General features: G+C 54.0%; 1 protein-coding gene across 5 annotated transcripts in view; it reads right to left on the minus strand.

Moving 5' to 3' along the window:
* The window catches only part of ASB10 (ankyrin repeat and SOCS box containing 10), a 40449-nt gene that overhangs the window by 23556 nt on the left and 3561 nt on the right, over nt 1–13332 (minus strand). For 3 of the 5 annotated variants that reach the window (XM_081533445.1, XM_081533441.1, XM_081533443.1), the window contains exons 3-5: nt 11282–11801; nt 6904–7017; nt 6469–6654 (exon numbers count right to left, since the gene is read on the minus strand). In XM_081533445.1, the coding sequence (XP_081389571.1) occupies nt 6469–6654; nt 6904–7017; nt 11282–11801 (820 nt within the window). Of the gene's footprint in view, nt 1–5947; nt 6323–6468; nt 6655–6903; nt 7018–11281; nt 11802–13332 lie in introns of those variants that run through there. The other 2 variants (XM_081533444.1, XM_081533440.1) reach the window with 1 other exon arrangement.

The following is a 13332-nucleotide window of genomic DNA, read 5'->3' on the forward strand; positions in this document are numbered from 1 at the left end:
TCCCTGATTGGCTCCCCGACTCCCGCGCCGCTGATGAGCCCTATTCATTCCCGGGCCTGACACTCTCGACCTGCCCTGGCTGATTGCTGGGGGCTGGCCCCGGGAGCGCTGATGAGCCCCAAGGGTCAGCGGCGCTAATTATCCGCTAATTGCAGATGACTGTGCTCACCTCCCCCCTTCTCAGACACGGGAATGGCGCGCCTTTTACCCTCCCCCCCCTTCCTCCTGATTTCCAGAAGTAGCGTTGTCAATCTAGAGGCAAAAGTCATCAGGCTCTTCTGCTGGATAGCAGCCTCAGGTCAGTGGGCAAGAAAGACTTAAGTCGGGCAAGTCACCAGAAGAAAAGTGACCCGAGCCTCAGGACAGAGAGCAAGCCTGGCCAGCTAAATGAAGGTCGTCTTCTCACTGTTATTCGGGTGGGGCCAGGGAGAGCCAAGCAAGCTGAAATTCACAGTAGCAGAAGCAGGAGAGTTTAGGAAGATGCAGTCTAAATAGAAGAAAGTTATCTGGTTCTGGGGAGGAGGAAAACCCACACTGGAGTCTCAGCGTTTGGACAGAAGGCAAGGCAGGTGGGAACTCTGGATCTCAGGAAACTTTATTCACGGTGGGAGTGTTGTACGGTGGGAGTGTTGTGTTGGCTCGTGTCAGGCTGATGTATTCAAGTCCGCACCCTGAAAGACACTGTCACCAAAGGGGGACAGAAGAGGGTGGGACTTTCTTTGGTCGTGCTTGACCGGCAGTGCATCAGAGAGGTGGAGGGAGAAGGGTGTGGTTTCGACACAGTCCTGATCTGTCTCGGGCTCTGTTTTGAAACTTCTGAGAGATGAGTCTGGAGGGACGATGTCACCATGGAGAAAGAAGAGGTGCCTTAACTCAAGTCTGTGAACACCAGTCACTACTAAAGTACAAGGATAATACTTGTCCATCCTCCTAAAGGTATTCAGAACCCTTTGTAACATTTACTGAGTACTGCATAGTACCCACATGGAAGACCAGACTTCAAAAGTGTATTAAAAAATGAGAGGTCAGTACTTGGGGTGATGACTTTACAGTGTTGGGTAGATAATAGAGGCTTATTGACTTGAAAAATTACCAAGGCAACTTTTGGGCTACAATCACTGAAATTAAAGCTGTATGAGCATTAACACTACCAATAAAATACAGCATGAAGGAAGAGCCATTTTTTTTAAAGTAACTACATTCACCTTTTACATACGTAAGAAAACCACCAAACACAAAATTCCAAAAGTTCAAAAGTATATGTATTGAAATCTCCTCCCTGACTAGCACCCCCCACTAGTCCCCCCAGTAAAGGGCCACTTTAATAAGTCTGTCACTTTTTGATGGGATGAAATGGATCATGTGTTGTCAAGGCTTCAAGGTAAAAGACCCTCTGATCTTGAAGAGGTAGGTCATCTAGTTCAAGCCAAGAATGCACTGCCCAGAACTACACTCTGTAAAGTGGAATTCTCTGCTCAAGCTGTCATAGAGCGTACAGGCTTAAAAGCTTGTTGCCAACAAGTCCCAGTGGGCCACCAACTCTGAAATAAGGCGCATGAGACCTCTGGGGCTTTGTATGGCTCTGGTGTGGTGTGTGTTTGTGAGATACCGTATTTGGTAATCCATTTTTATCCTCAATCTGTTCCCTTGCCATGCTGGGGTCATGAAGTGTGACTTCTGCACAGTCCTTGACATTCAGTAGCTGAATTAGAACAAAACCCTCACATACATAGTGGCAACTGAAGCAGCCCATTTCCTTTTCCTGCCCTTTCATGGACCATGGAACTGAGGCTGCATGGTAAATGGAAAAGAGCACTGGCTGGATAAAAAAAAACAACAAAAAAAACCCCCCAAAGTTAAGTTCCTGTTCTGACTCCTCTCTAGGCCATATGATCTTGGCCCCCTTTTGACTTAACTTCTCCATCCATGAGCGAGAGCAATTAATATCTACTCTGAGCTTCCCAGGTGGCACAGTGGTAAAGAACCCGCCTGCAGTGAAGGAGACGCAGGAGAGGCGTGTTCGATCCCTGGGTGGGGAAGATCCCCTAGAGGAGGAAATGGCAACCCACCCCAGTATTCTTGCCAGGATAATCCCATGGACAGAGGAGCCTGGTGAGCTACAGTCCAAAGGGTCGAAAAGAGTCAGACACAACTGAGCGACTGAGCATGCACCCTGCCTTGTCAGAAAGCTCCTGCAACACTCACGTGAATATAAGGAAATACCCTTCAAAATGAGTTCTTCCTTCACTAACTGGACAAAGGAAAGCAGAGTGGTCGATTATGGACGTTCTTCCTATCGGTGGCTCTCCAAACACAGCTTCTAACTCTCCCATCAGTACCAAGGACAGAAGCTGTCACTCCCAAACCTGAAGGGAACCGCCTCCTTTCTTTACCAAGAAAACTCTCTGGTTCTCCTACTGAATCCCTGGACAGACCCGTATGGGTAAGCACCTCCCCTCATCGTCTAAAATGGAATAAAGTGCTTCTTTGGCTGCCCACGTGCTGACTTGTCCCATCTAACTACTCACCAATTGGGGAAATTCTCTGACCGAAGAATTTTATTTTGAATCTACCCTCTCTGAGTGTGCCTGTGCCGACCTCCTCATCTGGCCTCCCGTTCACGGACTGGGAACCAGCACCCAGAAAAAAACCCGAAGTACTCTTAAGTCAAATCCTCAAATCCAAATACACCCTCGCCTCCCTCATTGGCGGGCGAGTGTCCACTGACGGGGCGGGGGAAGCTTCGGGCTCTGTCCGCGGGTACCCTCTGGTGGCAGCAGCGCGCAACTGCGTCACGGCGAAGGAGGCGCGGAGTGCTGCAGCGCCCCCTGGCGTTAGTCCGGGAGACGCGCGGAGGGCAAAGGAACAGCACCAGGTGAGTCGTCCAAGGGCCAGCGCGCTGGGAGCTGCAGGGGTCTTCACTGTGAGTGCATTGGTTGGGGCGGGAGGGGCGGGGGACCGTTGTACACGAGGGTCTTAGAGCCTAGCATACACACGTGTAGTTTCATGTATGTTGGCTGTATCCAGGTACTTGAACTCTGCATATCGTTGGGTTAAATGTGTGCCGATTGTGTGCCACGCACGTGATACACGCGGGTAGGCTGGTGGTGGGGAGGTCCGCGCTCCAGTGCAGGGCGGAGTCCTCACGGAGGCGTGAAATTGGTTTGGAGCAAACACATTACGGAAAGCAATTACCGGGGAGAGGTTCTGGGCCCGCGGGACCCGCAGCCAGGAGGCTGAGGAGGAAGCTCCCTGGCTTGCAAGAAGTGTCTGGATGTCTAACCCCAGAAAGGACCTTCCTAACACTGCCCTGCTAAGGGGAGAACGCGCGAAGCTGGCCAGCAGCCTCCCGTATTGACCATTCCACACCGCCTTTCTTCCCTTATGCCCTACATTCTTAAAAGGCCTCCTGCATGAACCAGTGCTCTCCAGATATGGCCAGAAATCCTCCCCCCTTCTTACCACTTTTGGGGAGGCACTCCCATTTTTGCGAAGTCTTCCCCGGACCCCCTGCTGCTCCTGCTCTCCCTCCTCCTCAGGCCCTCAAATCCTGCTCCCACAACTCTTTTGCATTCATTACATTACCCCTTGTATCTGAACTCGGTATTCACACACTTGTTCCTCGGACTAGATGTAAAATTCTCAGACTAGGGTGGGAGCAGATCTCATTCACAGCCCTGTATCTAGTGCCTAAAACCTGGGACTCAGGAAGCACAAAATGAATGACGTGGATGCAAATGAACTAGAATTTCCATCAAAATGCATAAACAGGACTTTCTCAGAAAAGTCGTCCCCTTGAGAGTCAGGATTCTCTTGGGACAGAGCTTTAAATATTTTTCACAGGCAAACACATGCATTCCCCCCCATTTATATTCCTAGGCCTGTCCTCATCCTTGGATTCCAAATTCATAGATTTAAATGACCATGTCACACAGCTTCTTTGCTATCTGTAATAAGCAGTTCAAACTTAACATCTCCCAAACAGACTTTCTGATTCCTCTGCCATCTGCCCCTTTCTTATCGTCCCCACCTTAGCAAATTAGTCTCACCATCCATCCAGTGTTGCTCTGCCAATAAAAGGGCGGAGGAGTCATCCTGGACTATGCTTTCCTTCAGCCTTCCAGGTCTACTCCATCAACAAGTTCCATGGAGTCTCCAGAAAGGGTCCCAAGTCTCACCTACTGCTTTTCCATCTCTGCCAGGACTCCTGAAATAGCCTCTGAACTGGTCTCTCACCCTTCCTCCCTACCTCTCCCCTCCCCCAAGCCATCCAGCAGCCAGAGCCATCTTTCAAAATACACATCAGTTCGTGTCACTTCCCTCTCTCCCTCACTTCACTCACATGGCTGGCTCCTCCTTGTCACTCAGGCCTCAAAGAGGAGGTGTCTATGTCACCTGCGCTCAGCGGCTGATCCACTCTTGGACAATCACCAATGAAACCCTCTGCGGAGGTCTTAGCACTCTGAAACTTTTCCGTCTGTTTGCTCCGTCTCTGTCACCATTGGAGTGAAATTTCTAGTGGGGATGGGAGAGCCAGGCCTTTGTGTGGCCGGTGTCCTGCCCACGGGAGGCACTCAAACCCCTGCTGAACTAATGAATGGACAAGGGGCACTCTGCCCAGGTCCAGCGCCCGGATAAGATGGGGCTCCCGGGGGTGAGTGGGTGCCCAAGCTATGAGTGGAACCCAACCCTGCCCCAAACTGCTTCCTGACCCGTCTCTTCGTCTGCGCCGACTTCCCCTGGGAGGGGGCTCTGCGGGATCTGACCGAGTCTGGACCGTGTACAGCCGAGGAGCCAGGCCTCAGGCAGCCCCCGCCCCGACCGCTTGTGGGCCTGGGCTCCAGGCGCGGCCCCTCCCGTCCGGCTGTGCCCGCGCCCTACAGCTGGAAGCCCACGCGGGACAGTCAGCCCAGGGTCCGTGAGGCCAGGTGGGAATCAGGGCCCGCTCACCTCCGCGATCTCGAGATCGTCTAGGACTTCGCGCCGCCGGTCCCCCTCAGGCCACGCCCCCTCCGCCTCGCACCCTCTTGGCTCCTCCCCTAGCTGCCTCGCTCCCGGCGACTGGTGGGAAAAGTTGCGAACTCCGGCGCGTGCGCACTCCGGGCCGCTAGGAAATCTGTCCGGCGACCCTTGACGTCACGGGTCATCGTGCACTGGATTGGCTGCCCCGTGGCTCCGAGCAACGCCCCCTCCCTCCTGTGGTCGCAGACGGGCTCCTGGCTGCTGGGGCTGCCTGTAAGTTCTCTAAGTAGCAAAGTTTAAACTGCCTGTAAGTTCTTTAAACTGCAAAGACCCTCAGGGATCCTCTCATTCTCTCTTGTTTGACAGATGCAGAAGCTTGCGTCCAGAGCAGGGAAGAGACGTCTGTTCCTTAAGTTGATGGCAAAGCTGGGACTAGAACCGAGGGGTGTTACGTCTCAGCTCAGCTCCTGATTGAAGGAGCAGTTATAAGAGAGGCCGGACCCAGGTGTACATCCGACTTACGGAACAGGCAGCAGGAAGAGTTGTTTTGGCTTTTCTAAACCTGCCTCTTTCACTCTCACCTGGTCCAGGGTTACGCCAAGCTGGCTGCCCTGTGCACCCACCTCGGGTTGTCTTCCTGCCCTCACTTCGCTGCCCAAGCCCAGGGCTGCCTGTACCGCCCTGCCCCACTGTCTGCCCGGCCTCATTCCACAGCCTCATTCTCCTTACCCAAGCCTCTTTGCTCCCCCGTCCTCCCGCTGGCTCTCTTTCAGGCCTGTTCTGACACTATCTCACCTGATGGCTATTCCCCCACGTCGTGGCCAGAGGGGCAGGTCTGCCTGGGATCCCTCAGTAGCTGGTGGAGGCCAAAGAAGGCAGGTGATACAGCAGGTACCATGGGGCAGATCCAGGGGGACCCCATAAATCTGCCCATCTCGAGTCCTGTGAGCCAGCCAGCTCAGAGGAGGGGCTATTGGAGAGAGCATCCAATAACACAGGCCTGTATATTTTTAATGTGAGCACAGGGTTTGGACAGTTTGGAGGAGGCCTCAGGAGACCCCCCTCCCCTAGAAGAGTATATATCATTTGCCATGAGGCCTAGCTCTCTCTGAAGTGACTTAGCAGCAGCAGCTAGCTCTCTCTCCATCAGATGTCACTTGGCCACCTGGTCTGTCTGCCTCTCCTGGGGGGAATGACAGCACCCACATCTCCCTGTGGAGTTGGGCCTCCTGCTGAGAGGGCCACCTCGGCCTGAATCCGTTCAACTCAGTCCCGAGTCCCAGACGCTGTGAGCAGTGGGCTGGCATCCCCTAGGGTCTGAGGCATCTGCTTTCAGACTCTCTCAAAAGGCAGTGAACATCTGGAAGGAGAGGGGTGGATTCAGAGAGGTCCGGTGGCCTGGGGAGTTCTGTCTAGGGCCCTGCCGCCACGTTTATCTTGCCTACAACCCATTTCTGCCCCCCCGGCCCCCAGCAACTGGAGCGGTCCGCAGAGCCTCAGGCTTACCTAGTAGAGCACATCCTCGAAATCCAGCTGCAGGTAGCAGAGCAGGCGGGGTGGCAGGGGCAGGCGGGGCAGGGCGTGGGGCAGGCAGGCCGCCAGGTGGGCACGGAGCGCACAGCGGCTCAGATGCTGCAGTGATCTGGGCTGCCTCACCAGGGCGAAGAGGGAGGAGTAGAAACGACGGTGCTTCTGGGGGCAGAATGAGGGGCTCAGAGGGAGCCCTGGGGAAGGAGCACCTGCTTCTAAAGTGGGGGTGCCAGTGGGAGTCTCCAGTAGCCTCTTAGAAGCCAGGAGCATTTCAGGTATTCACTCTGAGATTTTTTTTCTTAGTAACTTCTGTGGGGGCAGAATGGGGGGACCCACAGGGCTTCCCTTTAGGAGCTAGAAGTCTCTTGGGGCAGGCTGGGTGACTGTGTGTTCAGGGCCCAAGAATCTGACCTGCAGAGTTTCAGGAGGCACCAGGCCCACGGCGTCCTCAGGAAGCTTCACGACGCTGTAGGTGTTCATCAGGACCTCAATGGTCCGCGGGGACGTGCACCAGCGCTCCAGGACCTGCAGGGGGCAGAGCTGCGTCAGTGCTCCAGGGGTTACCACGTGAGGCTGGTCCCCAGCCGAACAGGCCCAGTGACCAGCCAGCCAAGAAACAGCTATTGTGGGTTGAACTATGCCCCCCAAGAGATATATTGACGTCCTGATCCCAGTACCTAGAAATGTGACCTACATAGAAATAGGGTCTTTGCAGATGTAATCAAGGTAAAAATGAGGTCATTAGTGTGGGTTCTAATCCAATATGACTACTGTCTTCATAAGAGAAAACGGACGGACACACAAGGAGAAAGTCATTTGATGATGGAGGCAGAGATTGGAGTGATGTGTCTATAAGCCAAGGGACGCCAAGGACTGTGGACAACCACCCAACGTTAGGAGACAGGCCTGGCACAAATTCTCCTTCTGAGCTTCTGGAAGGAGCCAACCCTACCTACACTTGGATTTTTCCGAATGTCCAGCCTCCAGAACTGAAAGGGAATACATCTCTATTGTTTTAAGCCCCCCCCCACAATTTGCAGTACTTTGTTATGGCCAGGACAGGAAACCAATACAACAGCTAGCATTTCTACTGTGCATAATTTATGCCAGATATTTTCTTAGTACTTTACGTGTGTTGACAATTCTCAGCCCTGCAGGTATGGACTATTGTTGTCCCCATTTTACAGACAAGGGAAGCTGAGGCACAGAGAAGTAACTTGCCTGAATTGTGGTTGCAGTCATCCAAGCCCTGCAGTGTGTTCTTTGCCCTCAACTACTACCTCATCCTGCTCTCCTGTCTGCCTCTACAAGGCCCTGTGCTGCATCTTCCTGGGTGGGAAAGGGGTCCCTGACCTGAGGCTGGAGCTCCTGAGCAGACAGAAAGATCAATCACGTATAAGGCAGAACCCATTGGTGCCAGGGGAGGGGTGGAGACAGGACAGGAGTGCTGGGTGGTCCAGGAGGGATTCACAGAGAGGCAAGGCGAGGGCTGTAAAGGTGAGGAGAGCATTTGAGAAGAAGGAAAGAGGCCAGCAGACACCTGATGTGGGAGTGGGCCTAGGATCAAGCTGGAGCCGGGTTCATTCTTTCATTCTTCCTTTAACAAATATTTACTGAGGGTCACTGTGAGACACAGGTCCTTGTCAGCTGGGAGCTTCTCTTTCTGAACGAAAACTCGGGATTCCCCAGTGTTTAAGAATCCACCTTGCAATGCAGGGGATGTGGGTTTGCTCCCTGGTCAGGGAAGTAAGATCCCACATACTGCAGGACCACTAAGCCCGCGTGCTCCGAGAACACCTGTGTCTCAACAAAAGAGCCCGTGCACTGCAATGACTGAGCCAGCACGCCACAATTAGAGAATGCATGCATCATGACAAAAGATCCCACATGATGCAATGAAGATCCTGTGTGCCACAACACCCGAAGCAGTCAAATTTAAAAAAATATTAAAAAAAGAAGGAACACAACACATAAATAGCCACTTACGTACATACGCTGCTACAAAGAAAATAGGCTCGGGGCTAAGTGCGGTCAGGAGGGCACAGACCTAGATGGGTGGTCAAGAAAGGCCTGTCTGAGGAGGTAGCCTGTGCTGTGAGAGGGGAGCCATGCTGGGAGGCAGCTTGTACTGGGGCACCATCCCCACAGTCAGAAAGTCAGCCATGCACAGTTCAGATATACGCAGGCACCATCATCTGCTCCATGCCTGCATGTGAAACATGTAAGCCGAATCGTGCTTCAGCCACTCTGTCTCTTGCTGTTTCTCAGGCAGTGGCCCTGGACCTTTCGTAACACCTGACAAGAGCTGAGTGCAGTCTCTTGGGCAGCGTTCCTGAATGTAACCCCCTCCAGTTGCGCACACTTGCATGTAACACTAGGGTCTCTAACACCCCTGCCTGCAAGGAGAGGAGACCTTTCTGCCTGGCAGGCTGGGAGTGCTGCATGTGCGGGATGTCGCCGGGCAGTGGGAGCAGGTGGAAGGCCTTGTCCAGGGAGAAAGCATCTCACACACTGGAGGCCCTCTACTTCTGTCCCTGCATCTGTGCAGTGCTTACCAGAACCGCCCCAGCTCATCTGCCTGGAGCAGGCCTCTTGGTCTCGCTCCTCCTTAGAGCTTCGGGCTGGTTATGTATAACTTTCCTGTTCTTACCTGCTGCTATTGCCTGCCATTTATGCCAGGCTCTCTGCCCTTCCCAGGCCACTCTGGGAGTCCTGCCTCTGCCCTCCGTCCGGAATACCTGTATCTTCCTCCTCCATCTCTCCAAGCCCTGCCCATCCCAGGTCCCACCCCCTCCAGGAAGCCTCCCGTAGCTATTCTAACCTGCAGCAGTCTGTCCCTTGTCTAAGGGTCCCCTCCGTTGGGATCATGCCCAACAGCTTCCCAGGTGCTTTCATCTACATTATTTAACTTTAGAACAATACTGGCTAACTGGCGAGGAGCAGCATCTCAAGGTAAGGCCTTGTCCAAAGGGCTTGATATATGTGACTCATTTGTTCTCACACTAACCCATGAAGCAGGCATACTGTTACATCCCTGTTGTAAAGATGAGGAAAATGGAGAACTGGAAAGATTTAAGCAACTTGCTGATGGTCACACAGGTAGTGTCCTTGGCTCCAGAGCCTGTGTTCTCAGTTGCCATCTCCCTCAAGGGGTTGTGGGGAGGACTGAAGAAATCCATGCCGTAGGTAACACACCTTAGCATAGGTCTGGAGCGTGGTCAGGGCTGGGTTTGTTTCTGCTGTTCCCGCTAAGCTGAGGTCAAGACTGTATCACACGCAAGGAACATGGGTTCAAAGAATCCCAGGACTTGCCTAGAGTCACATGAACAAGCATCACAGCCAGACCCTGGCTCCAGTCTGAGCACCCAGTCCAGTATGGTGGCTCCTGCAGGACTGGCTGGGGGCTGACAGTGGTCACCAGTGGGCCAGGGAAAAGCTCTGCGCTGGAGGACAGGCACCCCAGCCAATCCCAGAGCAGCTGCAGGTTGTGGGAGACGAATGCCAACTGTTTGATCACCTGCGATGCTGTGGAGCCCAGATGAAGGGACACAGGGGCCACTTTGCTGGGCTAGCCTGTCCCCAGGGCAGTGAGAACAGAACAGGGCTGCAGGGGTGGGCAGTGGCGTCCCAGAATATCTGTTCGCTGCTCTGCCTTCTCTTCCCACCCCCTCCCCAAAGGGGAATCATTAGCTCTCAGAGCCACTGTCAGATTACCGGGAATTGCTCCTCTCCTAATTATCTGGTGTTAATAGGAGATTAATTAGTGTTAATTGTTGATTTTCTTGTATTTTCCCAAAGGGGAGACCAATCTGCCGAACTCTCGGGCTGTTTAATTATTTGGCCTTGCTTAGGAATCGACACAGATGCTTCTAGGTTTATGAGTGTTGGGGAGAGGTGGGGATAGCAGCAGAGTGTCCAGGACTGGACGGGGCTGGGTGGTTCAAGCCCAGAGGCCGGACGAGGGACCTGCACACAGCCTGCTGCCCTACACCTATCATGACCCAGCCCCTCGGAGAACCAGGGTCCCCACCCCCGGGTCCAGCATCCTCCGCGATATTATATAGCCCTCTCCAGACACAGCACAGCGTGGACAGGGTCCCCTGCAAGGGCATCGATAGCACACGTCTTCAGCCTGAACCTGCCTCGGGGATATTAATGTTAAATATAAGGCAGAGGTTGGAAACTGACAGTGAGTGTGTTTTCTTTGGTGCCAGCATAACAGCTGCTGGAGTCCCTGGTGCATGTTCTGCTAAGCTCTCACGTCCATCTGCGGATGGTCAGGAGGCCTTGAAGCTCAAGACCAGGCTTATCACTCTGCCCCGGGCCAGTGTTTTGTGTGACTGGAGTTTCTCTCTGATCGGGTCCCACTGCTGGGGGAGCTTCCTAAATGCTTCATTCATCCGCTTTCTCCCCTGAGGAAGAAACTAGCCCTTTGGGCCCACATCTGACCTGACTCCTCCTGTCTTTTCAGATCCTTTAGAGTCTGGCCCTTCCGCCCTCGGTTCACATTCATCACCCACGCACATATACACACACGCACATGCAAACACGTGTGTATGCACAGCACGCAGTGGATAATACATGTGCTCAGGCGCACAAGCAAATATTCCCCGCCTCCTGCTGGTGTGCGGTTTGCGCCCTGCTGGGCTGGACTTTCTTGACGAATGTAAGACAAAGTACTGACCCCCAGTCTGGAGCTACCTGCGTCCAGAGCAAGCTGGCACACCGGCCGGGTCTCCGCACACCCCCACCCTGCTCTCGCGGCCCTCCTTCCGGCCCCAGCTGGTACCTTGGGGAGAGCCCCGGGCCACACGCGGACGGCACCGTGATTGAGCAGCGCGCGCACTGTGCGCTCCGGGCTCTGGGCCAGGGCAGCGGCGGGGCCCTGCAGCGCGCAGTGCAGGGCCGTGTGTCCCCCGTAGTCCATGGCGTTGGCGCCGACGCCGCGGGCCAGGAGCAGCTCCACGACGTCCGCGTGGCCGCGGCGACAGGCCAGATGCAGGGGCCGCTGCCTGTCCTGGTCGGCGGCGTCGGGGTCAGCCCCGGCGGAGAGCAGCAGGCGGCACAGCTGGAGGCAGCGGGCCGTGGTGGCCTCGGCGTCGGCGGGGGACGTGCAGCGGGCGTCACAGGCGGCCAGCAGTGGGGTCCAGCCTTCGGCATCGCGGGCATCGGGGCAGGCCCCGCGTCTCAGGAGGAGGTCCGCCAGCTCCACGTGGCCCAGCCGCGCGGCCACATGCAGAGGGGTCTCCTCCTCCTCCTCCGACCGACCATCCACTTTCGCCCCAAACTTCAAGAGCAGCTCGGCGCACCTAGTAAGGGCGAGACAGCCATGCGGGAGGAAGACCGCGGTGCAGACCTTCACCCCTGCATGATTGCTGGTGTGAGCAAAGCAAATCCCGGGGCACCCTTGGGTGGCCCTGGTGCTGTCTGCCTGTCCCCTTCCGGCCTGCCTGGCACTAAGATCCTGGCAACATTTTGCAGCATCTCCAGTGCCCTCTCTCAAGCCCCATGCTCTTGGCAGAAGTGCCCTAAACCCTGGATAGGAGCCAAGGCGCCAGCAGCCTTTGCTCAGTTAGAACAGGCATCTTCTGCGGGCACCACGTGCCCTGACTTGGTTCATTCCCAGGGCAGGTTCAGATGAGGAAACTGAGGCCATGAAGGTGGAGGGTCTTGGCGGGTTCACACAGCCAGGGAGGGAAGAGCTAGCATTCCTGTCCAGGGGCAGCAGGATGGTTGGAGGGCTCTGCATGCTGGGACTGGAGGGGGGAGGGGCCTGGAAGTGGGCACACATGGAAATTGGGGTGGTGGGAGAAAGACCAACAAAACCAAAATTGGCCGGCCAGATCTGCGGCAAAACGGTCCTCTCAGAAGACTGTGTATTACTATTACTGCAAGGACCAGTGCCCCAAAATTCAAGGCTAAGGAAACTCAGTCTCTTTGAGCTCCAGCAGAACTGTAGAAAGGGGATAATTGCTAATACCTAGACCCAAGAGGTTGTTGTGAGTGGCGTATGAGACAATGCCTGAAAAGCTATCAGCTAAGAGTTCAAAACAGTGATGGGCAGCGGAAGTGGGTGGTATAGATGGTGATGGATCATGGGGCTTATTATATTATCCTGTCCACCTTTCTACAGGTTTGAAATTCTCCATAATGATTAAAAAATATTTACTTACTGATTTATTTATTGGCTGAGCTGGATCTTAGTTGCTACATCAGGATCTTTAAGTTGTACTATGAAAACTCTTAGTTACAGCACGTGGGATTCCCTGACCAGGGATCAAACCCAGGCCCTCCGCATGGGGAGGACAGAGTCTTAGCCACCGGATCACCAGGGAAGTCCCTCCATAATAATTTTTAAAATCTATGTACTTAATCAAGGGGCTTCCCTGGTGGTTCTGATGGTAAAGAATCTGCCTGCAATGTAGGGGACCAGGGTTTGATCCACGGGTCAGGAAGATCCCCTGGAGAAGGGAATGGCTACCCACTCCAGTATTCTTGCCTGGAGAGTTCCATGGACAGAGGAGCCTGGCAGGCTACAGTCCATGGGGTTACAAGGGTCAGACACGACTGAGCAACTAACAGTTTCCCTTTGCTTTTTTAAAAAAGGAATGATTATCACCAAGTGTGATCTCAGGGAGCCTGGGCTGGAACACAAGGACTTCACTAAAAATGTGGGACTTCACAGAATGGCATTGTCCGATTCCGTGGCCACCAGCCACGTGTGGCCACCAAGCACTTACTGGATGGCTAGTCCTGACTGAGATGTGCTGTAAGTGCAAAATACACACCAACTTTGAAGACCTGGTACAAAAAAAGAATGTAAAATATCTCATATGTTCT

This window comes from Giraffa tippelskirchi, chromosome 10, assembly GCF_054371585.1.
Source record: "Giraffa tippelskirchi isolate mGirTip1 chromosome 10, T2T-mGirTip1v1.2.pri, whole genome shotgun sequence".
Classification (NCBI taxonomy): domain Eukaryota; kingdom Metazoa; phylum Chordata; class Mammalia; order Artiodactyla; family Giraffidae; genus Giraffa; species Giraffa tippelskirchi.